Source organism: Pan troglodytes, chromosome 5 (assembly GCF_028858775.2).
Source record: "Pan troglodytes isolate AG18354 chromosome 5, NHGRI_mPanTro3-v2.0_pri, whole genome shotgun sequence".
In the NCBI taxonomy this organism is placed as follows: Eukaryota; Metazoa; Chordata; class Mammalia; order Primates; family Hominidae; genus Pan; species Pan troglodytes.
Genome location: NC_072403.2, coordinates 175,129,648 through 175,157,101, shown reverse-complemented (window position 1 = coordinate 175,157,101; position 27,454 = coordinate 175,129,648). Strand labels below are relative to the sequence as shown.

General features: G+C 39.0%; 1 protein-coding gene and 1 long non-coding RNA gene across 10 annotated transcripts in view; one reads left to right on the top strand and one right to left on the bottom strand.

Moving 5' to 3' along the window:
- Positions 1-27,454, bottom strand: part of PACRG (parkin coregulated) — a 656,455-nt gene that overhangs the window by 300,350 nt on the left and 328,651 nt on the right. For all 8 annotated transcript variants that reach the window (XM_054686982.1, XM_054686981.1, XM_054686980.1 and 5 more), the window contains one exon: positions 8,094-8,265. In XM_054686982.1, coding sequence (XP_054542957.1) covers positions 8,094-8,265 — 172 coding nt within the window. The remainder of the gene's footprint in view (positions 1-8,093; positions 8,266-27,454) is intronic.
- On the top strand, positions 16,241-27,440 carry LOC104007064 (uncharacterized). Of its 2 annotated transcripts, XR_010158242.1 has the most exons (6): positions 16,241-16,326; positions 16,448-16,488; positions 23,726-23,825; positions 25,418-25,522; positions 25,659-25,756; positions 27,251-27,440. It is a non-coding gene; the product is annotated as an uncharacterized LOC104007064 (long non-coding RNA). The 2 variants fall into 2 exon arrangements; XR_681129.5 differs by lacking the exon at positions 25,418-25,522.

Here is a 27,454-nt window from a genome sequence, read left to right as displayed (position 1 = left end):
TTTGTCCCCCTGCTTTTTAACTTTTTTTCTATTTTTATTTTATTATACTGTCTATGTCTTGAAAAGTTGTTGTAGTTATTTTTATTGGTTCATCATTTAGTGTTTCTACTTAAGTGTAGTTTGTACACCACAATAACAGTGCTATAATATTCTATTTTTCTGTGTACTTACTATTACCAGTGAGTTCTGTTCCTTCAGATGATTTCTTATTGCTCATTAATATCCTCTTCTTTCTGATTGAAGTACTCCCTTTAGCATTTCTTGTAGGACAGGTCTTGTGTTGATGAAATCCCTCAGCTTCTGTTTTTCTGGGAAAGTCTTCACTTCTCCCTCATATTTGAAGGATATTTTTGCTGGATATATTCCAGGTTAAAAGTTTTTTCCTTCAGCACTGTAAATATGTCATGACACCCTTTCCTGGCCTGTAAGGTTTCTACTGAATAGTCTACTGCCAGATGTATTAGGGCTCCATTGAATGTTATTTGTTTATTTTCTCTTGCTGCTTTTAGGATTCTTTCTTTATCCTTAACCTTTGGGAGTTTAATTATTAAATGTCTTGAGGTAGTCTTCTTTGGCTTAAATCTGGTTGGTGTTTTATAACCATCTTGTACTTGGATATTAATATTTTTCTCTAGATTTGGGGAGTTCTCTGTTATTATCCTTTTGCATAAAGTTTCTACCCCATCTCTTTCTCTGCCTTCTTTTTAAGGCCAATAACTCTTAGATTTTCCGCTTTGGGGCTATTTTCTAGATCCTGTAAGTGTGCTTCATTATTTTATATTCTTTTTTCTTTTGTCTCTCCTGAGTGTGTGTTTTCCAATAGCTTGTCTTCAAGCTCAGTAATTCTTCCTTCAGCATGATCAATTCTGCTATTAAAAGACTCTGATGCATTCTTCAGTATGTCATTGCATTTTTTCAACTCCAAAATTTCTGCTTGGTTCTTTTTGTTTTGATCTGTTTGTTAAATTTATCTAACAGAATCCTAAATTTCTTCTCTGTGTCATCTTGAATATCTTTGAATTTCCTCAACACAGCTATTTTGAATTCCTTGTCTGAAAAGTCACATATCTCTATTTCTCCAGGATTGGTACCTGGTAACTAACTTACTTTTTTTTTTTTTTTTTTTTTTTTGGTGAATTCATGTTTTCCTGGATGGTCTTGATGCTTGATGTCTGGGCATTGAAAAGTTAGGTATTGTGGTCTTCACAGTCTGGGCTTATTTATAGCTATCCTGTTTTGGAAGGCTTTTCAGATATTCGAAAGGACTTGGGTATTGTTGTCGAAGCTGTATCTGCATTGGGAGCACTGCAAGCCCAGTAATGCTGAGATTCTTGCAGAGTCATAGAGGTACTGCCTTGTTGGTCAATTGGTGAGTCTGATTCCAGGCTATGCTCTTAGCCAGTATATTACCTGTTGATCTATAAGCAGGATAAAGAAAGTCTGAAATGGTAGCAAAGGGAAAATTTATTTTTACTGAATAAGTCAAAAAAATAATAAGTCAGGAAGCCAAAAAGAAACTGCTAAATACCCCCCACCCCAAACAAAGAAAAGCGCTACAAATCTATAATAAATATTCACAGAGAGATAAGAGAATAAACATAAAAGAACCAAATAGTATAAAAAAGGAACAGTCAGAGGAAAGGAAAGTTACAATAACTAAAGTGAAATATTCACAATTTCGGAAGATAGAGTCAAGGACATTTCTCAGGAAATAGAACTAAGCGACAGAGTAGGAAAAAATGAACAAAAAGATAAAGAACTAAGAGAATCCACTGGGACACATTATAGATGACTGGCTGGAATTACATCAGAAAACCAAGAGAAAACAGAGAGAAGATACTGTTAAAGAAGTAACACATAAAAAGTTTTTAGTGCAGAAAGACATAGGTCTCTAAATTGAAATTTCCTGGGAAAATTGATTTAAAAAAAGCATTAAAGTATATCCACATAAAATTTCATATCACCAGAGATAAAGATTCAAAAATGTTCAGAGATTGGAGGCCAATAGGTCACAGGCAAATGACTAGAAATTCAGATGCATCAAGATTTTCAAAGCAACATAAGACTCTGGAGGCGATAGAGACATGACCTCCCTGTTCTGAATGAAAAGGGTTTTCAACAAAGCAAACTCATAATCAAGCTTGATGATAGAATTTTCAGATATGCAGGAACTAAAAAATATACCTTTCATATGCTTCCCGGAAATTACTAGAAGATGCGAACTCTAACAGTGATGAGGAAAACAAGACAAAGAGCTAAGGAAAGAGGTTGAACATAAAAAAGGAGTAACAGGAAGTGTCAGGCCAAGACAATACGTGGTCCAGATTGGAGCAAATGGATGGATGGAGGGTGGAAGAGTGAATGTCTCCAGAAAGGGAAATAAAATTAATTTCAGATGAAGTCAGATAAATCTGGGTTATTTAATGTTCTGAACATTTCGAAAATAATATTCTTTTGACAGATCTTGTAATACTTGAAGAAAATTAGGAAGTATATAAAAATCAAGCATGCAAAATGAGAGGCAATTATCAATGCTGAGAAAAACAAGTTGTATTAGAAAAGTAATCATAGCAGATGTGGGACTTGCAGTGAACAGTATTTATGTGATCATTAATTAGTGGGGAAGAAGGTATGTTTGTGGAGGGGAGTTAAATTCTAATCAACATGAGGTGACTGGCAGTCCCTGCTACAACCAGTCTTTCAAAGGAGTTTCCAAATCAAGACTTTTTCCTTGTGACTAGTGAATTATTTCTCCCAATCCTTTGTGGAAACAACAGATTATTTGGTTTTCCTTTTGTCCTCTTGTTGTATTTCTATTTTTTTACAAGTTACCTTGGCTTTCTTTAAAAAAAGATTGCCTTACTGAAAGTGTTTTTTCTTTCACTTATACCTCATATGACATACTATCTATTTTAATCCATGAATGGTTACATTTAAGGCCTAAAATCTTAAAGTTGTGTTTCTGTAATCATGCACATTATGAACAATGCAGTATCTCCTGATCCCACATACAAGGGAGAAAATTAGCATTCATCTCTTCCCCTCCCACCCATGTCCCACACCTGGCTCTCGTGTCCAGGACTCTTTGGTAGGGTCTGGGGCGTCCAAGCACTCACTGTGCCCTAGCAGGCCTTGCCTCAGCCCGGCAGCAACAGCATCGACCACGGGCTTGTCAGAGATGCAGCATCTCAGGTCCGTTCGCATCTGCTGATCTGGAGCCTGCATTTTACCAAGGTCCACGGATGCACACTGAAGCTTGGGAAGCGGTGCTTCAGCAGGCAGGCTGTTCACTTGGGTTGGTGAAGATCCTAGATCTTAAAGTCAAAGGTCAGGCAGTGGAGGAAGGACAGGGATCTTTTTAGCTCTCAGTCAAGAAGTCTACCTTCCTTCCGGGGTGAAAACGATGAGTAGCAGCTGATTCTTTCTCAAATATGATGTCATAGTTTGCAGTACACAGTGGGCCATGACTATTAAATTTTTATTGTGAATATTTTAATCATTATAAATTGATCCTCTTTATACACTTGAAAACTCTTTACAATTAAATTTTACTTTTCTAAAATTAAAATCACTACTTCTGCTTTTTTATTTATTCCAATATATCTTTGAACATATTTAAGTATTATTTTGTTTTTTAGAGAGTTTACATACAGATTTTGTTTTTTCAGTTTTAAAGTTAATTTTCGTAGCTGATCTATTGGATGTTACATTCTTCATCCTATTTTGTGCTTTTGGTTCTTAGCCCTTCCTTGCTGTCTACTCAGCTTTTGTCCTTTTAATAGACAGACTCTGTTTAACTACCTTTATCTTCTGCATTGACTTTGAGGGTGTAGACCCCAGTTTTCCTGGGATTTTTAAGAGTCATTACTGCAAAATTATGATTCAACACTTCATGTGGCTTTGAAACTCTTTTCCCTCCACTATTTAGACATAACCCTAGGTTTAGTGCTGACTGCTTTTCACACTACACTGTCCTCACTTGGGGACTCTCACTGTGCTTTACTTGCTGTGAGCTGGAGCACAGCCCCAGTCACCTTCTGGATGAAGGACAGAGGGATACTGCAGTCACTGCGTCCACAGTGTTTTTCTTCACATGACCGGGGTAAAATCATGCCCAAGATGTTTCTCCCCAATTCTCTAAAAGGTGCTCTGTTGTCTGGAATTTACTCTTGCAAAAAATCTTAGCCTCAGTTAGTATTATTTCTTGGTGTATTGCTTTTTCCCCTGTCCAGACGTTTGAAGGATTTTTCTTTATGTTATAATTTAAAGTTTTTGGCAAATTGTGCCTCCACCTGAGTCTGTTTTCACTGATTTTCTTTAGATTGCTGCAAGTATTTTCTACCTGCGTAATAAGAGATAATTTTTCCTCCTAGAACATCTCTTCGAATCACCTCTGCCATTATGGTTGCTATTCCTGTCGCTCTGATAGTTCCTGTTGGGAACACTGAACTTTTAACTCTTTTGTGTTCTATGTCCTCCAGTTTAATATCTTTTCTGGCCTTATTTTTATACACTTGTCTTTTCTGAGAGAGCGCCTTAACGTTGCATTTATAATTGATCTTGTGCAGTTGATTATTCTCTATACTTCTATGGAGATTTTAGTTCTACTACGGCATTTTCAGTTTGCCTTGTCCTGTTCAAAATGGACTTCTTTTTATTTGAGTCTAATCTCCTCTTCTGGATTTCTGCTTCTGTTTCTCAGAGGCCACGTCTTCCTGAATCCTGAGGATGTCAAACAAGTTTCTACAAGTTTCTTCTGGTTCTTATGCCAGATGTTGTTGAGGTATTCTTTTCCTCCGACTGTGCACAATACTTCCTTCCCTGTGTGTAGAGATTTTTCCCATGGCCCCCTGTGGCTGCAGTGTTGCTACTGTTCTCACTTTTATTGAGGAGAGAGATTCTTAGAGTTTGCTGGTTGCTCTTGGCCCCTCTCTGCCCTCTTGACCGCTGTTTCGGAAGAATCCCCTTCTGAATTTCGTATGTGGAGATTCCAGACACTGCCTCCTGGTTTCACTCTGATGGATTGAGAAGGATTTGTCTTTTCCTACTGGATGGAGTAAATGTGAATCTGTAATCCCTGATCCAGACAAGAGGGCTGCTCTTTTCTCAGCCTCCCCTATGAGGTTTTGCTGCTGCTCCCAGCAATCAATGCTCCATCACCAACCCTGAGCACTTTATGTCAGCATGATTTTGGAGTTTCTGACCCAAAATAACTCAAGATGGAAATCAGAAAGGTGGGAGGAAAAAGGGAGCAGCAGTAGTTGTGCCAGAAAACAACGTCAGTGAAATAGGTGTCCGAGACCCACAGTGTGGGTTATTCCAGAACTTGGGGGCTTGAACCAAGCAGCAGTAGGAGAAAGAACGGTGGATTCTTGTTTGTTATCATATTAGAAACCCCAGAGCCACTAAATGTGTCAATTTCTCATTCCAGTATTATCAGCCTTCTAATTTGTTGAAATCAACCCAGTTTCCAGAAATACAAGGGCAGCTAATCCCAGCTCACTGCCTCACAGTGAGTTTATACATTTTGCTTTGTTTTCATAGATATTAGTTAGAATTAATAAAAAAAAAACTTCTAGTCTGCTTGCTGGTAATGGTGAGGTTAATTTTTGCCCCTGGATAGAGTCAAAATTATACTGGGTATGGTGTGAAAATAAAATACACAGAGATGTTATACGTTATGTCAATTATGTACATCAGCCCTTTTCTAGATCCTGTTAGCCTCCTTCCAGAATTCCTCCTGAAAGATTTTCTTTATGCACATAATATTTTTCACACTGTGCTGGAACTGTGCATGACCTTACATAAGTAATCAGCATTTCTTCCTGAGAAAAGTCTGGCTTTTAGTGACATAAACAGATTGAGAAGGAAGGAGCAGTTACACTCAGGATCAGTATCGAATAGCAGAAGCGCTGAAAGCCACGCAATGGCATCAACCAAGATAAATCGTCATTGCTTCCGGAACCCTAAATCATCAAATTCATATCTAGTTAATTTTCCCTGACAAATCATGTTTACTGAGTTCTCGATAACGTTTTCGCTCATCGGCAGATGACCTCTAGCATGTGTGTACTGTAAATTTAGTCACATGACTCCTCTCTTTACTCATTTATGTATCTTCAAAATACAGATCAAACAAAATTGAAAATCACTTTACCTTGGCCTGCAAAACTCCAGTGTGGTATGCTTTAATTGCAGACAACATAATCAAAATATTACTTAGCAATTCCTTTTCTGCCTATCAGTGTCTTCCAGTGGACTCTGAGGGAGAGACCCCTGAGAAGGCAGTGATCCCAACATGAAGCATTGATTTAAAAAAAAAAAAAGGATATATGTCCGAATATTGCTGCTATTCTGCCAGAGGAAAAGAACAGATAGTTCCTGCGGAGAATATTCTGGGCCTTTCTTGTTTATCAGAGAAAGCTACATATCATCCTTTAGAAATGTAGCAGTTCAAGTAGAATTTAATGTATTCAAAAATGTGACCCATCTGAGAGAAGAAATTACTTTTGGAAAAGGTTTTAACGTGGCTCGGGATGCTACACCCTCCCTGACAGCCTTTAAGGAGCCTGCCTTCCTGCAGCTGTGGATGAGGCAAGCAAGATGCTATTTAATAAGCCCCTTTTCAGAGTCTCTTTTCTCTCTGTGTTACTCGCACATCAGGTAGCACCGTCCTTTGGTTTGGTTTCACTCTGTCTGTCTTGGTGGAAATGTGGTGTGGTCACTTACAGATCTCTACGGAGACCTCAAAGATCTGAGGGAGAGTTTCAGAGTTGATTTGATGCAAGCAGTAAGAGCAGAACTGTGGAAATCTAGCATTTTGATCATGATACATTTGAATGAATGGATAAATTCGAATGAATGAATAAAAATGGTGACCTTGGATAAGATTAAATAATCCAGACTCTGGGAGATGACCCTATGTTGAGCTAGTTTGTTCTTGTTCTGATGAAACCACACAGCAAGAGCTCACCTGAGCCAGTGAGGGTGGGGTTCCCCAACCTAGAAGACTAGCTAAGCGTCCTGTCAATCATTTTGGGAAGCTGTCCATCCTGGAGTGGAAGATGAGGTAGAACTTGGGGCGGGGGGAGCAGGGGCCTCCTCACCCCTCGAAGCCATGGGCAGTTGGGCCTGGATCCAGGGAGTGAAAGTGCCTGGAGCAGCTCTGGCTGAGAAAAAGGTAGGGTCTCCCTCATCTGCAGAATGAGTGTTCAGAGGAGGCACTGATCCGCTGCTTTTAATTAGTAGTAGCAGTAGCAGCAGTAGCAATGCAGGACAGGTGGGCAATTCTGGGGTTGGGGAGGGGATGTGCTGGTGAGGGTGAGAGGGGCCAGCCCTGCCACCTTGACTTGAGGAGAGGCCATCCTCTTCCTGAGCCTGTACCAGTGGATGCCAGGCATGCCCATCAGAGTGGCTCTACTGGCAGCAAGGTAAGAATGGCCAGAGAGTGTTCTGGAGCCCCAGAAGGCTGTCACGTGGGACAACCTCAGGTTCTTAGACAACCAGTCCAAGGGGCCGTGCAATGATGTGAGCAAGGTGCATGCAGAAAGGAAGGACAATCTCATTTCACAGACAAAGCCAATCACAGGGCTACCCCAGAGTCACCCAGCTTACCTATTGTAGATTAAAAGTTTCAGGTATTTAAAAACATTCTTCTTTTCACCTATGCAGCTGGGCTTCCCTTCCTTAAAATTATGAATGCTACTACCTCAAATATACTCAACATAACGGTGTTTATAATTTTAAAATTAGAGATGCCATTTACAAAAAAAAGACTTGGAAGTTAGCAGCAGCGGGTAAAGACCTCTGGATGCGTAAGTTAATGTTAATGCTTATGTCATTACTGTGAGGCATTTTAAATTAGCACAAACCCCATGGAATTTGGTTTATTTATGTGGCTAAGCCATAGTGAAATATTGATGATGGGATATATTTTTGGAGATTTGGGTTGTCTGGCCTCCTAAGTCAATTTATGAAAATTCCTGCAAAACCTGGGGATCACCTCAGTCTGTTATGGTTTATTGCTTAATTAGCAAGTTGTCAAAAAGCAACACCGTATAAACTGAGTGATGCTTTTTCACCTGTTCACTTACTTTTTATCGGGATAATGAGCTGTGGAAGGACAGGTAGGATCTTGTTCCCACCGTGTTCCAGCATGTCGTGGATTCCTTGCCGAGCAAAAAACTCATAGGGAAATGTCATTTCACAAAGCCCATCAAAAAACAGAGGCAGATAATGATGGTAATCCAGCTTCTCAATTTCTACCTGAAAGTAAAGAAAGAAGAGACGCCATGTGAAAACAGCATTCGGGCAGAGCACGGCAGACAAGCTATGCAGCTGTCACCCACTCCAGAGGGGCACGCTCTTTAGAACTTCAGGAAGACTTTCTTAACCCATCCCCCTAATGACCTGAAGTATGTCATCATGTCCTGAATCAATGAGCAATGAGGTTAAAATCATGGACCTTTAGACCTTAACAGTTAAATCTCCCATCCACATACAATGCACATTGAGAGCATATTAATAATTTGCTGCCTTTTTGTTAATTCGTTACCATTTGGCTCAAGTATGATATTGAATAGGATTCAAGAAGCCTCTAGAATGTTTGCTGAAAAGATCCACGTAAAAATAAAATGAAAGAAATAAAAACAGCTGAAAAAGATTGGTGCCCAAGGTTCTAAGAAGAAAGCTACAGAAGTGCACGTTCATACGTTCCTGGGAGGCATATGCCTTCTTTGGGGCAAACAGGAGAGTGAGAGGTCAAGCTTGATTCCTGGCTTGTTCACTGGAGCCTGGATGACAGGTAGAACATTCAGGGCGTCAAGAAGAAATGGAGAGGACAAAGAGTGGGCTGAACCTGGGACCACTGACACCTCAAAGTCAAAACATCCCAACCTCCCTTTGCCTGCTTCTTCTGGGAGCGGAGACAAATCTCTTTCCCACATCTCCACCCATCACCCTCAGTGTCCCTCCATGTCCCCTGTCCAGACCTTGGCAGTAGCATCCAGCAGCACCAGGGAATGGGAACTAAAACTCTGGGGTTGAGAAAAGAGATTGTGAGTTGGGAGTCATCTACCTGTAGAAGATTTGGTCTTGCTTGAGCCCTCCACTGTCCAGGGTACCTGTGGCCTGAGCTACTGCCAGCAAGGCGGCAGAGCTGAAGGTGAGAGTGTACATGGAAATGAGCCCACAGACTCAGACTGCAGGTATAATACATCTACACAGAGCAAGGGATGGGGCCTTCCCAGCAAGAGGTGATAATTTCCTTGGTTTTCAAATCCTTATGAATGCACCCAGCTTCTAGTTACCACCTTCTAATCAAGTGAGGAGCCCATCAAGACCTTTGAGAAACTCCCTTTTACATTAGTAGGAGATTAACAAATTTTTTATTGATAAATTACATATCATGTAAATTAATATGTACATTAATATATACATATTCCCTATGTAGAGACAAATTATACATATATTTATTCCCTATATATATTCCATACATTATATATATATTAATATATATTTATGGGATAAAAAGTGATATTCTGATTTTGTAACCGAAAATTGTAATACCACTTAGCGGGAGATTTTTGTACCTTCCAGCTCTCTCTCAGCATTCTGGAGTTTCACGCCACATGCCTGCCTACCCCTGGATGTGAGTAACTGGTAACGAACCCATCATCTTCCTGAGTGTTTACTGTGGGTTGGGGTGAATCAAATTTCCTACAGTTCCCCAAGCAGCAGGCCTGTCTACAGTCTGCTCACAGACTTCCCATTTACAATGCATGTTCAGGTAGAAGCTGGGGATGTAGAGGGGGTCCAGCCAATCAAGGAAGTAAGCAGGTAAGAGGCAATGTCCAGATCCTCTGTTGGAACTGGAGCATAGAAAACAAATCCCTAATGTAGGTTTATACAGACATCAGTTTTACTTTACTTTCCTTTTATATTTATAAAATTTATGTTATTCAGCATACATTTATGGAATATATATTTTCTCAGAGATTTATGTGCATTTGGAAATGTTTTAAAACATTATTTTGTACAATTTGAAATAATTATTTTTTCTTAGGTCCTAAAGGCCCAATGTTTTTATGGATAATTTTACATTGTATACTAATTTCATAATAAAAATGTCATCTATACTATATTTTTAAAACATTTTTGGTATGTTTTGCTAATTCTTTTAGCTTATTGTCACACTTTTACAAGTGTTTCTTGTAAGTACAAAATTAAATTTTGTATTTTACTATGGCCTAAGATGTTGTATTTTAATACATTAAGTCATTTACATTTATGGTCTCATTTAACTTCTGTCATCTTATTTTTTGGTCTCCGGTTGTTGTTTTTTATTTACTTTTTTCTTTGTATTTTGTAGTTTTGTTATGTACACTATGTTCTATTTACTTTTTTGTAATGACTTTAAGCTAAGACATCCTGTTCAAACATTTTATTGCAGCTACCTTAAACATTTCCAAACTTAAATTTATCTTAGTGAGAGATAAATAAAGTTAAAAGTCTTCTACTAAGACTGTTGACATGTCTATTTTTCCTTGGAATTCTATTTTTTCTTTACATGTTTTGGGGCAATAATACTAATATCAACAACAGCAACAAAAATAACACCAGTGTTTGTGAGGCCAGACACTGTTGTGAACACTGTGCTAGTTCATTTTATCCTCAAGTGACTGGAAGAAGTAGGCATTATTAATATCCTAATTTTCAATATGAGGAAATTGAAACAGAGAGAGATTTAATAACTTGCCTAAGGTCTGCAGCTAGTCAGTGCTGGAATTAGGTTTCAAGCCCAAGCAGTCTGGCTATATGACACGGCACTGCCTCTCAGGCTTTGTTGTTTGGCACACTGAGGTTCAGCATTATTATAACCTCCTGGTAAATTGTTCAATTTACCCTTATGTCCTTATCCTCTTTATCATTATTGATGCAGTTTGTCTGATTCTAATATAATATTATTATTGCTATAACTGGTTTATTTATCACATCTTTTCTATCCTGTTGCTTTCTTCCTTCCTCTGACATTAGATTTTAAGTGTCTCTCTGAAGTAACTTACAGATTTGTTTTTCCCACTTTTCTTTTATAATGTGCCTTCAAACAACAAATACTGAGTACCTGCATAATTCCTATTCTCAAAATTTTGAAAAACAAAAGTTATGAGAAAAGAGAAAAAAGACGGAGCAATTGAAAGACAAAAGTCAAATGAAAGATTGAGCGAGTGAGAGAGATTGAGAAAGAGAAAAGAAATTATCTCTACATCTTCATATCCTCCAAGATCACTGACCACAGCAGTTCTTTCCTACAAAAAATTATCTTCTGTTTAGTTCTTTTTTTTTAACTTTTTTTTTTTTTTTTGAGATGGAGTTTTCCTCTTGTTGCCCAGCCTGGAGTGCAGTGGTGCAATCTCGGCTCACTGCAACCTCTGCTTCTCGGGTTCAAGCGATTCTCCTGCCTCAGCCTCCTGAGTAGCTGGGATTACAGGCATGCGCCACCACACCCAGTTAATTTCGTTTTTTGTTGGTTTGTTTGTTTGTTTTGAGATCGAGTCTCGCTCTGTCGCCCAGGCTGGAGTGCAGTGGTGCGATCTCGGCTCACTGCAAGCTCTGCCTCCCGGGTTCACGCCATTCTCCCACCTCAGCCTCCTGAGTAGCTGGGACCACATGTGCCCGCCACCATGCCCGGCTAAATTTTTTGTATTTTGTTTAGTAGAGATGGGGTTTCACCATGTTAGCCAGGAGGGTCTCGATCTCCTGACCTCATGATCCGCTCGCCTTGGCCTCCCAAAGTGCTGGGATTACAGGCGTGAGCCACAGCGCCCGGCCTTAATTTCGTATTTTTTTAAGTAGAGATTTTTTTTTTTTATTAGAGATCATCTGGCCTTAGGTAATCCACCCACCTCAGCCTCCCAAAGTGATGGGATTACAGGCATGAGGAACCACGGCCAGCCTTCATTAGTTCTTTTTATGACCTGTTTGTACATTATTTGCAAATATCTGTTGTCATTGCAAATATGTTGCCTTACTGTTAGAACAACAGGTAGGGATCAAACACCTCGTCTCACTGCCACCAGAGACACAGATATGGCTTTTGTTCGACTGACTCTGGAACTGTATAAGGAGCTGCTGGATTCTACGGTGCCCAATAGGCAGCTCTCACCTGACGGACAAAGAGCTGCAGGGCTTGTGGATGGCAGTTCCAAGGTGGATGTACGTAATCCTGCTTAGAAGGCTGCCACTCTGATTGATGAAGAGTCAAGAAAATTCTTTTTCTTTTGAACTGTTTATAGCTTAGAGGTTGGGTAAAGTATAATTTTGTGAACAAAATTTACCCTTCTCTCTACCTGAGTTACCCTAAATTTGGAAACCATTTATGAGTATTTTTATCTGATAGCAATACATTTATTTGCATAAGTTCAGTAAGAATCTGTTTTCTTTTCTAACAGGGCATAATTGGAGACATTGGTTATTTTACCAAGGCATTGACTGGAATGGCATATTTTCAGAATTGACCAGACTGAGGAATGGAGGTTGACTTTATAAATTCTTTCTAGGAAAGACTGGCCTAGTACCTTGTCTAAATGGTTCTCTTACAAGGTTTCTGACCTATGGTAAGTAAAGAATGTCATTTACTAACAGGCCTGGGAACCTTAAGATATTTTGGGAATTCAAGAAGAGAGGAATTTGTATAGGTATTACAAGCATAGTCTAATGGTGAATCCTTGGCTTGGCTCCTAGCCTTGAGGCTTTTAAAAAGCAGAATCCACAATTTCTCATAAAAGTTCCAGCAAAGACAACTTAAAAAGAGCCTACCAGTCTGGACAACATATTGAGACCCTGTCTCTACAAAAAATAAAAAATGAGCCAGAGTGGTGGCACACACCTGTGGTCCCAGCTATTTGGGAGGCTGAGATGGGAGGATTGCTTGAGCTCAGGAGGTCCAGGCTGTAGTGAGCCAAGGTTGTGCAACTGCATTCTAGCCTGGGTGACAGAGTGAGACTCTGTCTGGAAAAAAAATAAATAAGCAGCTCAGGCTGATCACTATTCTTGCCATATTTTATGCAAATAACCAGGCCAAGTATAATGAGACCAAAATTTATTTTGAAAATAAATTGGTCCTATTATGATTTATCCTTGGCAGAAACGGGGAAACTAGACACCAAAAAATTTGGATACTAGCCCTCACCATTGTTTTTGAGTTTTTATTATTTACCTACAATTTGGGCTAAATCCTGAATTATTTGCTGTCTGCAAGTCTAAAGAGGAACCAGGTTTTAATTTTCTTCATGATACTTTTAGTTGGCTCTTTAATGGAATAGGTACTTTTTTGTTGTTGTTCTGGGATACAAATTCTCTTTTGACTGTAATCCTTGAGTGTAAATTATTAATGTTATATATCTCACGCTGTTTTACTCCTGAGAAAACCGAGGTCATTGTATTCTGAAGACTAGAGGTGCTTCAACAGCCTGTGAACCTCCCTCATTAGGAATCCCACTGGGCCTGATCTATTTTCCATTGCCAAAGCACTGCTGCTAAAGTTTGACAATATCAAGCACTCTCTCTAAGGCTCAGGGATGATCATGGAAGAGGAGGGCGTGAGAGACTGTAAGAGCCGCATTAGAGGGGTGGAGCATGGAAGCCAAAGCAACTCCATCCTGGGTGCTAATCTGCCATGTTGGCTTCTGATTAACCTCAGTTCCGGGAATGCCTCTGAGATTTTCAGTTTATCTATTCGTCCTCGTATAAGAGCACCTACTTACCATAAATCCCACCGTGAGGGCAAATTCATGACCACTCCTTCTGAAGTGTGTGTACCCCTCCCTGACAGCACATAAGTCCTGCTTCCGGGGGGTAATGGTTCAGGATCTACCATATCATCTCATCACTGCCGGGACACAGACATGGCTTCTGTTTATAAGTCCCTATTAAAAGTTTCTTTTCTAAGCAACTAGATTTGTATGTCTCTTTCTTTAGTCTCTCAGCTTCCTCCAACTTAGGGGTAGGTTGACACAGACCTGCCCACAATGAAACAATGGCTGAATAATGTTCTATTGAATGCACTTAACACATTTCATTTCTCCATTAATTCGCAGATGGACATTTGGGTTGCTTCTGCCCTTTGGTTATTGTGAATAATGCTGCTATGAATATTACTGGACAAGTTTTTGTTTGAACACCTGGTTTCAATTCCTTTGAATATATACCTAGGAGTGCAAATGCTGTGTTGTATGGGAAACTGCCAAACTGCTTTCCAGAATAGCTGTACCATTTTATATTCCCACCAGCCATGTATGAGGGCTCCAGTCACTCCACATTCTCGCCAACACTTGTTATTTTCTGTAGTCTTCATTGTGGCCATGCTAATGTGTGTGAAATGGTATTTCCTGTGGTTTAGATTTTCATTTTCCTAACAAGTAGGATGTGGAGCATCTGATACATGACACAACATGAATGAACCTTGAAAACATTTTCCTAAGCGAAGGAGGACAGACACAAAAGACCACATACTGTACGATTCCATTTCTATGAAACGTCCGGAATAGACAAATCCAAGAGACAGAAAGTGGCTGCTTAAGAGCTGGGGGAAAGGATTCCGGGAAGTGGCTGCTTATTGGGCATGGGGTTTCCATGTGGGGTGATGAAAAAGTTCTGGAACTAGATGGTGGTCATGGTCACACAGTATGAGAGTACTTAATGCCACTGAAGTGTACACTTAAAAATGGTAAAAATGGTAAGTTTTATGTGTATTTTACAATGATAAAAATGCCAAAGAAAAAATAAAACAATAAAAAACAAACAACAACAAAATAATAGAATAACAATTTGCCATTATATTTTGAGACACAAACTTTTTTAACACGGTAGATACAGTTCTACTTGCTACAGGATGATTTTTTGTATGTAAATTCCTTTTACATATCTTCCAGGGTTCGTTTTTATTATAATAATTTTGTTTTCAGTGGATGAATTTGGCCTAGGCTTTGGTAATCCCTCTTATATTACGTTTATCCTCAGGCGCTTGTTTGCGTGTGTGTGCACGTGTGTATATATGTGAGTGCATGTGTGTATATGTGTGTGTGTGTGTGCATGTGTGTGTGCACACCTGGATATGTGTGCATGTGTGTGTCTTAATAATATATCTGACTTCTCTTTAAGTACTTTTTCTGAAAAGCCACTGCTCCATTTCCACACTATCCCCAGTCACGGCTCCATTTCCACACTGTCCCCAGTCCCCGCTCCATTTCCACATTATTCTTCATAGTAAAGTTTTTCAAGAGAATTCTTTATCATCACTGTCCTTGCTTCCTCATTCCCGTTCCCTCTTTAACCCACTCCCTCACCATTTCACTGAAGTTGCTTTTATCAAGGTCACCAGTGACTTTCTTTGTGTCTAATCCTTGAATCTCCTTTCTGTTCTCCTCAGCACAGCACAATCGACCTGGTGAAGTTGTACCCCCAACACTGGCAGGTCACCCTAATTCCCTCCATCCAATCCCTGGCCTGGCCTGACCTCGCTGGTTCTGAGACAGCCAGGGGGGAGGTGGTCCTTGGAGAAGCTCCACCCTCTCCATCTTTCCTGCCCACTGGGAGGAGCCACACAGGTTCACACCATTTGCCGCAGGGAGTAGCCTGGCCCCTCCTCTTCCTGTGTGGAAACTGGGATGCGAATGGCTGGTGGCAAGCCCCGAAATGGGATGCGGATGGCGGGTGGGAAGCACGCTAGCAGGGACTCTGTTTCCCCTTTTTCTTCCTTTTTCACCCAACAAAACCCTGTCTTACTCATTCAAATTCAAATTGTCTGTGAGCATGAATTTTCGTGGCCATGGGACAAAAAACCCTGTCTTCAGCCGAACTAAGGAAAAGTCCCGCAGCAGTTCCTCCTTAGGGACTCTTCGAACGCACTGTCTTAGCCCAGGCTGCCTTAACAAAATACCATGGACAAGGTGGCTTGAAAAACACACATGTGTTTTCCCACAGTTCTGGAGGCTGGAAGTTGGAGATCAGGGTGTCAGCATAGTCGAGTTCTGTGGAGGGAGAGATCGCTTCCTGGCTTGCAGACAGTCACCTTCTCAAAATGTCCTCACAGGGCCCTTCCTCTGTGTGCATGCGGAGAGATCGCTGGTCTTTCTCTTCTTATAAAGACAATGGGCCTGTTGGGTTAAGGCCCCACCATTATGATCTCACTTCACGTTTATTACCTCCATACAGGCCCCATCTCCAAATACGGTCACGCTGGGATTTGCCCAACATAATGAATTGGAGAGGAGCGGTGGGGCACGATTCAGTCCACTGCACACGTTCTCCTCTCCAGACCTCTCACTGGCAAGTCCTTTCATCTCAATTTCAGTTCTGTGAGGCGGTCCTACTATTGTCTATCACCCTGTTTGATTTTTTTGTAGCCTCATCATTTATTCATTACAGTTTCTTACGTTCTTTTTTTTAGGGAGCTTGTCATTGCCTGGAAGAGTGCTGGGCACACAATAGGTAGGTATTCAGTAGGCATGCATTGAATTTTAATTCTGACCTTTTGAATCTGCCCTGTGTTAACTTCCTTGAGAGGGCTGCCCTGCTAAGGAACAATGACCAGATGATGAGTGGCTGTGCCTAGGCTAGAGGGAGGGCAGCTGCACCGAGGGTCGGCTGTTTAACACTGACTCTGTAGGTGAAGGAGTATGTAAGTTTCTATAAATTTATGTATTCTACAACTTTATGTATTCTGTAAATAAAATACTATTTTTCTCTTATTAGCATTGCAGTGATTATTTACATTTCAGAAATTTTATGACTATTATAATAGACAAGATAGGCTTCCGGATGCTTGTGTTTTCCCTCATTTCACTAGAAATCATTTAGGGTTTAATTGGCTATTCTGAGTTTTTTGGTAGTTTTAAAATTGATATCTAATAGTTGTACATTTAAAAAATTCCCTTTACTTTTAAAACTTTGGCAACAGTTCTGTTTTTTACAGTATCATCAAATGCAAACATATTAAAATCTGTCCATATAAATAACAATAAGAGGTCCTTGTTTAAAAAAAGATACTGACAATAATTTAAGATTAAAGCCAAAATTTGAAGAAGAGATAAATGAGGAAATCCCTTATCTATATGTATGTGTGTGTCTGTCACACTGTGACTGCTATTCCTAAGAGTTCTTCTCAATTGCTGGCTCCTTTTGTTAATTTAGATTCACAAATAGTCATTTTTAAGGTTTATGTGACAACAAACCTTATTTCAGTTAAGGTATTTCAGTAAATTTTTCATTCTTAGGATAACTAGTTTATTTAACATAAAATAGTAGTTTTCAAATTTAGGAATCTTTCTTTAAAGTTTAAGAAATCCAGAATTAAAAGAAAATTGCTTTCAGAGGGACACAGAACAAGGAATGTTTTAGACATATCAGTTAAAATTATATGTGAATACCTGGATTACATTGATATTAGCTCCAGAAATGTGAAGTGTTTTTACTCATAAAATATATCTTTAAAATTCATGTTTTATAACTTTTTAAAGATCACATAGTACCTACTATGTGACCTTTAAATCTTACAATAACCTTTGGTCAGCAGCAATAAAATTCTAACTTGACCTAGCCTGTCAAATATTTATCCCCATAACAAATGTGTAAGGCAGTAATATTATATTGAAACATCAGAAACACAGTGAGGTTGTATTAGTCCGTTTTCACATTACTATAAAGAAACATCTGAGGCTGGGTAATTTATAAATGAAAGAGGTTTAATTGACTCACATTTCTGCATGGCTGGGGAGGCCTCAGGAAACTTATAATCATGGTGGAAGGCCAAGGAGAATTCACTCACTATCAGAAGAATAGCATGGGAGAAACCACCCCCATGATCCAATCACCTCCCACCAGGTTCCTCCCTTGACATGTGGAATTTACAATTCGAGATGAGATTTGGGTGGGGGCACAAAGCCAAACCACATCGGAGGTTAATGACTTTCATGAAAAAAACTCAAATCAGAGACTTACTCTTATGCTTTCCATATCCTTGCTTCTATTAGCAATTAAAATTTCATTGAAAATATCTGTTCTTATGACCGCTGTTATAATTACCAAGGATCTTGCTCAGAAACACAAATTAATCTGAAAAAGTATAATTATCTATTAATATATTATGACCTCCTTTAGACTTATTGTGACGTTTCTAAAATAAAGACTTAACAGTGTTTCTCAACCCTTGAGGCAGCTATTGAGTTATTGCAAGAGGTCTTACAAATTAGACAGGCATTAATCACTGTCTACAGAAAATATATATAATATATTTTACAAGTAGATGTACTATTATTTTTCAAATATGTGTGATGCTGTTGTGATGAATAACTAAAAATAATTTCTCACCTTATATTTTTCAATGATACTGAATATACAACTAAAATCATGTAATATAGCACATGAGATTCTTAATGCTAAAATTAAGACTTTTTAACATGAAAAATGCTCTTAAGGGCAGAAATGAAGCAAATTTCAGGCAAGATGGCAGACAAGACTGAAACGGATCCATCAACTGCTACAGACTTAAAAAACAAAATATGCCCAATGCAAAGCTGAGCTCAGGAAATCCTCAGATGCTAGAGATAAAGACGAAATCCAGTTGCAGAAGTGAGTTCCAGGTGATGCCAGGAGACCCCAGGAAGTATCAGATTAGGTCACAAAACTAGGAATAAGGTTTTAATGTCTTCAGAAAAACAGAGCATTTGGTGAGAGAAGGGAACTAATCCGAGACTCCCGCATACAACCAGGACGCTTGAAGAGCTGCCTCACCTGTGAAAAAGAAACTGGAAAAATCTCTTCAAATCTGTTTGTGGAAACAGAAAGACAGCCTGGTGTTTGACAAAGCTCTCGGTGGGACAAACCTCCTCTGAGAAATGGAAACCTAGGAAATCAAAAGCCCAGAAATTAAGGGAAAGCATTAGTCTTAGATAATGAAAAGGAAACCCTTGGGGACCGGGCAAAAGCAAATGTAAAAACATGAACACTTGCATAGTCTCGTACATGGGACTCACAGAAAACGCAACCCCTAATATAGATGAGCTCGCAATGAAAAATTATCCACCACTGTGGCAATGCAGTCACCAAAAGGAAGACTCAACAGACCAATGAGCATAGACATGAGCTGTCGAGGTAACAACTGGAAACAGAAGAATAAAATCGCAAGATAAATAATTTAAAAATACTTAACATGGAAAAATATTTCACTTAAAAAATATAACTTTTAGAAAAAATATAGTATTATTAACTTAAAAATTCAGTAGCTAGGTTGAACAATAAATTCACCACAAATGAAAAGAGAATTAGAGATCTGGATCAAGGAGCTGGAAGATGAATGCAGAGGCAGCACAGGGAGGTAAAGCAATGGAAAAGATCGCAGGGAGTCCCAAGACCCGGGATGCTCCCTCGAGTCACTCACAGGAGCTCCAGAGGAAAGGACAGATCATGGGGAAAGGCAATATTTGAAGCAATAATGACTGGGAATTTTTCATAATTAAGAAAGATGTAAATATTCAGAGGGAAAATGCAGATCTAGACACTTTTCAGAAACACTATGAAACTCCAAAGTCAAGGAAAAGATTGAAAGCAACTAGAAACAAAAGACAGTTTACAATAAAAGATACAAATTAGATGGAAATTACATTCCTCATTAATAAAATAGAGGTCAGAGAAAAGGGTAAAAAATGTTCAACATGCTCAAAGAACAAAAGTTATTCATCTACAATACAACTTAGTAAAATCATAATTCAAAAATAAAGACAAATCAAATGTATTTGACTAAGACTGAAGGGTATTTTTTTAACCCCTGGATCATCAACTTTACCAAAGGATAAAATTTATTAAAAAGTGAGTTGAACACAGGACAAAGAGATGAGATGAAAGAGCTAATAGTAGATAAATTGTTGAATGAATTAAGACTAAATAAGCGGCGACTATTACGAGTTTTTAAAATCATCAATATGGCGGGTTTATAAAGCGGGGCTAAGATACTAGAAAGGAATAGCAAGGAAGATGAGAGGAAGGGAATCTGGGTCAAAGGTAATATCTCTGCCTTGAAAGAGATGAGGATAAATTTATTGATACCCTTTAGACTTATCAAATAATTAAGCATATTAAAGTTTAAGAATACCTATTCTGAAAAATAAAATGAACTTCCAAGAGAATAGAGAAGAGGGAATGAAAAAAACAGTATCAGCTTTATCTTGAAGGCTGGTTAAACATCCTCCTGGTCCCAGGAAAAAATATGGAGAGAAAAACTTACGTAGAATGGATCCAAATATGTAAGCAATAATAAAAAGTGTTTGTGAATTAAATTCTCTTATTAAAAGAGATTATCATAAAAGGGAAAATGTCCTTCAGTTCTGAATTAGTTTATAAAGTGAACACTCAAAATATAATGACAATGAAAGGTGGAAAATAAAGGTGAAGTTAAAAAAAAAAAAGTATCTTGTAGGATAAATTCCTGGAAGAGGAACTGTTTTATCAATGGGTATACATATTGGTCATTTTGATACATATTGCCAAGTCGTGCTTCACAGAGATGGTACCAAATTACATTTCTATAAAAAATAAATGACTACGTGTTTTTCTAGTGTCTGTCCAAAGAGAATGCTATCAGAGTTTGATTTTTAACAATATTATAGTTAAAAATGGTATTTCAGGGTTGTTTTATTTCTCTTACTATGAGAATAATTACCTTTTAAAGCTATTTTTGAAGGTCATTTGTATATCCTTTTCTGAGAATTGTATTTTCATATCTTTTGCCATTTTTTCTCTACTGAGGCATTGGCCTATTTCAAGAGATCTTTTATATTAGAGAAATTAGTCTTGAGTGTGATAGGAGTTTCAATTTTTTCTTTTGCCATGACAATTTAAAAATGTTTTTGAATTCATTAATGTTTTATAGAGCTGATTTTCGAGTCGTCATTGGAAATATTTCCCCCATTGTGTAGCATAAAGAATAGAAACAATCAGAAAAGAGCATTAATAATGGTTTATTCTCATATGTTATGATTTATTTTCTTTACATTTAAATCATTAGTCTATTTGTAACTTTTCCTGGTGTAAAATGTAAGGTAAGTTTCCAACTGTGGATTGTTTTTAGGTCATATCCAGTTGTCCTATTGTATTTATTGACCAGTTCTCCAGTGATTGGAGATTTAACCTTATTATAAATTTCTATTTCTTGACTTTCTATTCTGTTTCACTGGCCTGTCTTCCTTATTTGTGAACAGTATCATTTTGATCTGATTATCACGACTGTTTAAATGATTTTAATATTTGGTAGGCTGGTCCCTTTACATTACTTTCCTAGGTTTATTATTATTATTACCATAATTTGTTTACTTTTTCATATAAAGTTTAGACATAAATTTTACATGTAAGTTTGACTCAATGGACCTACATAGAACCTTGCATTCAACAGTTAGATAAAACACATTCTTTACAAGCATATAAGGACTATTTTGGAAAACTGAATAAGCACTAAGCCACAAAGCAAGTCTTCAGAAATTCCAAAATATCTATATCTATGTCATACATGTCACATTTTCTGCAGAAAGTTAAATAAAATAACAAATCATTAACTAAAAGATAGCCAAACTTTTAACACCCCCATATATTTGGAAATTTAAGAACACTTTAAAATCACCCAGCGATCAAAGAGAAAACCATTATAGAAAGAACAACACATAAGGAATTGAATCCTAATGAAATTACTTAACCTCCAAATAGTAGAAAAGTTCCCCTTTGTACTGACTCTTTTTAAGAATCGAAAAGAGGAAAAGCTACACAGCGGACTGTCTGAGGCCAACATAACCTTAATACGAAAACCACAGAGTTCAATCTCACCGAGGCCGACATAACCTTAACACTGAAACCATAGAGTTCAATCTCACTGAAATCCAAACAAATAGGCACATTGAATGATGGCCAAATAGGCCATATCACAGAAATGCCAGAATTTTTCAACATCACGTTTACATTTTTAGATTAAAGGAAGACAAATAAGATAATTTTAATAGATGCAGATAAAACTTTTGATAAAATTTCTTCACTAAAAAATAACGCTTAGCAGAAACCTATAGCAGATCCCATACTTCATGGTGAACTTTAGGATTATTCCCATTTTGGTTAGAAAGGAGATAAGAAGAAAGTTATTATTTTTATTCAACCCTATGCTGGAGGTTCTCGCTAATGTGGTAACACAAGAAAAGTACATGCAAAGATTGGAAAGGAAAAAACAAAACTGTTTATATTTGAGGATGATATGGCTGTCTACATAGCACACCCTGAGAGTCTATAGACATGCTCAATTAAAAGCTCTGTAAAAACATTGTTGCATCAAAAAATCAATGCACTAAAAATAATAGCATTTCCATACACGATTAAAAACAACTTTGAAAATATTTTTTAAAAGTTCACAATAGCAAGAGATGAAGTAAAACAAACACTTTAAGATAATAAAATTAACAATCACTATGTAAGACCTTATGGAGACAATTACAAAAGATGATTGACAAATATAAACGGAAGACAGAAATAATCTTTTATGAATAAATGCATATATTGATTTTGCTTATGGTTGGGTAGACTAAAACTTAGATGGGTGATGATTCTGCCCAAATTAATCATCATGTCTATGGCTGGCTGTTTTACTGCAAATGCTGATGGCTCTGTCTAGCTGGAAGATATTAATTACTGAGTAACAAATCTGCATTTGAGAATGGAGAATCAAATTATTTTATGGAATAACCTTATTTTAAGTTTCTGTCAAAAAGGCTAAAAGACAGCTAAAGGTCAGTTGTAAGCAGATCTCAAATTTATGCACACTTAACCTTTATTATCCAGGAATTGTATGTTCCCGACGGTAACAGTCAAAGAATGATACTTTCAAGTGTAATAAATAAGAAAGAAATAATCCCTTGTTTCATAGCTTCTAACATTCCCACTCAACCTCTTGTCATATAGTTAAAGGAATTTCCTAAAACTTTAAAAACTGCATTTATTTTAACCATAGGGAGATAAAAAGGAGTAAAATACATATTGAAATACATTGTCAAAGCTTCTCTTTCCTTGATCACATATCTGTATAATGCTAAAAATAGTATACTTTGGTCAGAGGTAGAGGGAGAATAACTGTACTTCAGGATAACAGGTGTTCATAAATAACAAATCAAGAAATATATGATAGGCCTGAAAAGTCTTGGCAGAGTTTTAGAAATTGAGACTGTTAGAAACAGATTATTTGTGGCTTTCACCACTGGTATTAATTGTAAAACATGGCCCTATTTTACAAAAACTCTCCTTGAATAAGATAATGTACTGCGAATTTTAATACACTCGACCAAATAAGTAGAATTAAATAGGTCAGGAAAGGATTATTTCAGGTGAAGTTCATGCCAGGAGGCAATTTTAAGAAGAAATTGTTATGATAGTGGCACTGTTGTCTCTTACATCAGCATATAATTTTGCTATGCATATATTTTTCAGAGATTTGTTCCAATTTGTTAAAGCTCTTTAAACTGAGGATGCTTTATATTTCTTAATCAAATTTCGCTAAAGCAAAAAATATGTATACTGAATAGCTACAGTAGTTATAGCATTGTGCTAAATGTTAGGGAGAGATGGGGCCAGTTAGTGGGTAGGAAAAAAAAAAAGGAAAGTGTGTTAGAGAAATACAACTTATTTCCTTGGATTCATATTTTAGTATGATCAGCTCGTCGAAAGAATGAATCAATGACACTCTGTCTTCGTGGAGAGCAGCCTGGGTGTGGAATCAGGCACCCCCGGGTTCAAAGCCATCACTGGTATGTAGTGAAATCCACCAGTTTTCAAATGCTGTGACTGGTGGAAATGTAACGGAGCTCCTCTGGGCATTATTAGTTCATCATTTGCAAAATGATACCTAATTCCTGGGGTTATTATAAGGATGAAATGATACCATTTAGCATGTGCTAAATGATATTAATTCCCTTTCTATTCTCTGAAGAGGACAATCATACAATCACAAAAAGTTAAGTAAGATTTCAAGTGATTAAGTACCAAATGAAGGGTACATACCAAGGCTACGTGGAAAAAAGCTCTGGTTAAGAGAAAGGAGAGATCATTACGGGCTGGAGTCAGGAAAATGTTTCATTGGGATGGGGGGACTTTGATGAGCCCTGTGAGATGAGGAGGGGTGAGTGTTCTGGGCAGAGGATACCCCCTGAGTGATGGCACAGAGGGGAGCACAGGATAGTCAAGATACAGTGGCTCGTTGTTAGGGTTAAGATGGCCTGCGTTGGAATGAACTGGCAGGTGATATCAGGGAGCCAGGAGGGAGCCCTCTCTGCAGGCTGAGTCTGGACTGGACACTTTAGGCAACAAGGGAAATAGAGATGATTGAATAACAATTTGGTAAGTATAGTCTGAAGTGCAGGCTGACCTGGGAAGATCAACGTATAGGAGTGAACATCTTGGGGTAGAATCATCAGTTTGGGCCGGGCACGGTGCCTCACACCTGTAATCCCAGCAGTTTGGGAGGCTGAGGCGGGTGGATCATGAGGTCAAGAGATCGAGACCATACTGGCCAACATGGTGAAACCCCGTCTCTACTAAAAATACAAAAAGGCGTGGTAGCGCACGCCTGTAGTCCCAGCTACTCGGGAGGCTGAGGCAGGAGAATCGCTTGAACCTGGGAAGTGGAGGTTGCAGTGACCAGAGATCATGCCACTGTACTCCAGCCTGGGGGACAGAGAGAGACTCCATTTAAAAAAAAAAAAAAAAGCTGGGCGCAGTAGCTCACACCTGTAATCCTAGCACTTTGGGAGGCCAAGGTGGGTGGATCAAGAGGTCAGGAGATCAAGACCATCCTGGCTAACATGGTGAAACCCGTCTCTACTAAAAATATAAAAAATTAGCCGGGAGTGTTGACAGGTGCCTGTAATCCCAGCTATTTGGGAGGCTGAGGCAGAAGAATGGGAGGATGAGGCAGGTAACTCAAATAATAGAAATAACAGAGGGTTTCTTTGCAGTTGTTCATGGCTTACATTCATTGATTCCCTCCTGTTACCCAGGCACTGTTCCTAGCTTTCTCTATTCCTGTGAGGTGGGTGTGGTTGTTGCCCTATCTACAGGTGAGAAGGCAGAAGCCCAGAGGGGCTGGGTGGCTCCCTCGTGCCCCTCTGCTGGCCACAGAGGAGGGAAGACTTGAGCCAGTGCCCTTGCCACCCTCCAGGTACCTCCCCCTTCCTGAGAACCCACAACACACCTTGGCACCTTCCCTACACACATCAAAAGACGGGCAACAGAGTTGCTGGCATCTCCCCAAAACCTTCGCAACGGCTGCTCCCTCCACGCCTACCTCCTTGAGATACTCCAGGCACCAAAATTACCTCTCCTTTCTTTTCACTTTACCCAGTTAAACAGCTGAATGCTTTCATTCATTGGAGAGGAGCAACCAGATTATCTAATTATAGTTATACTGCAAGATACAAACAGCTTGTAAGCTGAAACGTTCCAAAAGGTATTTTGTTTCTAAAAAGAAATGAAATAAAAACCTTAACGGATAAATCCATGATGACATTTTTAACAATAGGGTCTTCCCAGGGCTCCTCACCTGCTCATGACACCTCTCCCGCTCTCCCCATGTTGCTTTCCAGGCGAACTCACAAAGAGTGGGACTCACCGACCTGAGGGTTTGCCAGCACACTCGTAGCCCGTGGGACTAGAGTATTTGTGAGAGAGGAGCATGGTCTTTGTAAGTGACGATGATAAGTCTCTCTTCATAAGCTAGTTCAAGTTCCTTTGTAAATACTTCCATCACATTTTTTAAGAATTTTTATATTGACACTAAACAACTAGCATCACAACTTGTGTTTCACAATTTATGGACCTGATTGCATATACTCTATCAGGTTTTTGTAGTTTTAATAATTGTCAGCCAGGTGCTATGATTCATGTCTGTAATTCCAACAATTTGGAAGGCCAACGCAGGAGGATGGCTTGAGCCCAGGAATTAGAGACCAGCCTGGGAAACAGGGAGAACCCTTCTCTACAAAAAAATTTAAAAATCAGACGGGCCTGGTGATATGCACCTGTGGTCCCAGCTACTCAGAAGGCTGAGGTGGGAGGATCGCATGAACCCAGGAGCCAAGGCTTCAGTGAACCGTGGTCGTGCCACTGCACTCCAGCCTGGGTGACAGAGTGAGACCCTGTCTCAAAAAAAAAAAAAAAAAAAAAAAAAAAAAAAAGTCATCTGTTTCCCATATTATAGGCAAGCTGAACATCCAACCCTTATTTTTTCTTAGTGCAAAGCTCATGAACACCCTGTTATCTTGCGTGGTTCTCTGAGCTCCCTGACTCCCAGGTCTTCCTCTTCCTGTTCTCTAACTGAGGACAGCCCTCAAAGTTTCCCTCAAGGACCTCCTTGCTTTACACGCTCATGCTACCTATGATCTTTATCCAAATGACTCTGCAACGTGCCTCGCCACTTCTGACTCTTCCAAAACCCAGAACGTGTATCTGAAATCTTTGGGCACATCCACTTAGAGGCCTCATAAACTGCATCTCAAACAGAACTTACGGCCTATAATCCTGGCCTCCGCACAAGCTCTCTGATTCCGACAATGTCCATGTCGTTCTACTGTCCCAGATGCTGGAAACCTATAGCCAAAACACATATTCCATCGTGTTATTCTCCATGTTCAGTTCATCAGCCAGTTCTGGAAAGTATTCTTCCATTATTTCTTCACATATAATTCCTTCTCCTGTCATTTTCAGCCTGCCTTGTAGGTCAATACCACCATTCAGACCCCTGTGGCTTCATACTTGAACTTCTGCTATAGTCTCGAACTGATGATTTTTTTTTTTTAGATGGAGTCTTGCTCTGTCACCCAGGCAGGAGTGCAGTGGTGCGATCTCGGCTCACTGCAAGCTCCGCCTTCTGGGTTCAAGCAGTTCTCCTGCCTCAGCCCCCCAAGTAGTTGACTACAGGCCCACCACCATGCCCACCTAGTTTTTGTATTTTTGGTAGAGATGGGGTTTTGTCATGTTGGCCAGGTTGGTCTCAAACTCCTGACCTCAAAATGATCTGCCCTCACTAGCATCCCAAAATGCTGGGTTTACAGGCATGAGCCACTGTGCCTGGCCCACTGTATTCTTTAAATTTTACTTTGTATAGAAAAAAATTCTTTTCGTATGCCAACATTTGTTTTCTTAAACTCTCTTGGTGCTCCTGTCATTTTGTTTACAGTGATTGAAGAACGGAAGTCATTCGTGAAGGACACAGCACACACAGCCCAGAGAGCTCGCAGGTTAAAACTGGGCATGGAGCAATGTCTGCCAGCCATTCAGGGGACTTCAAAATAGGTCAGAATACATTTCCAGAAAGTGACACCATCTTTTTGGGTTTGGGTATAATAATAAATCTAGGGGATAAGAACATAAAAGACTGGAA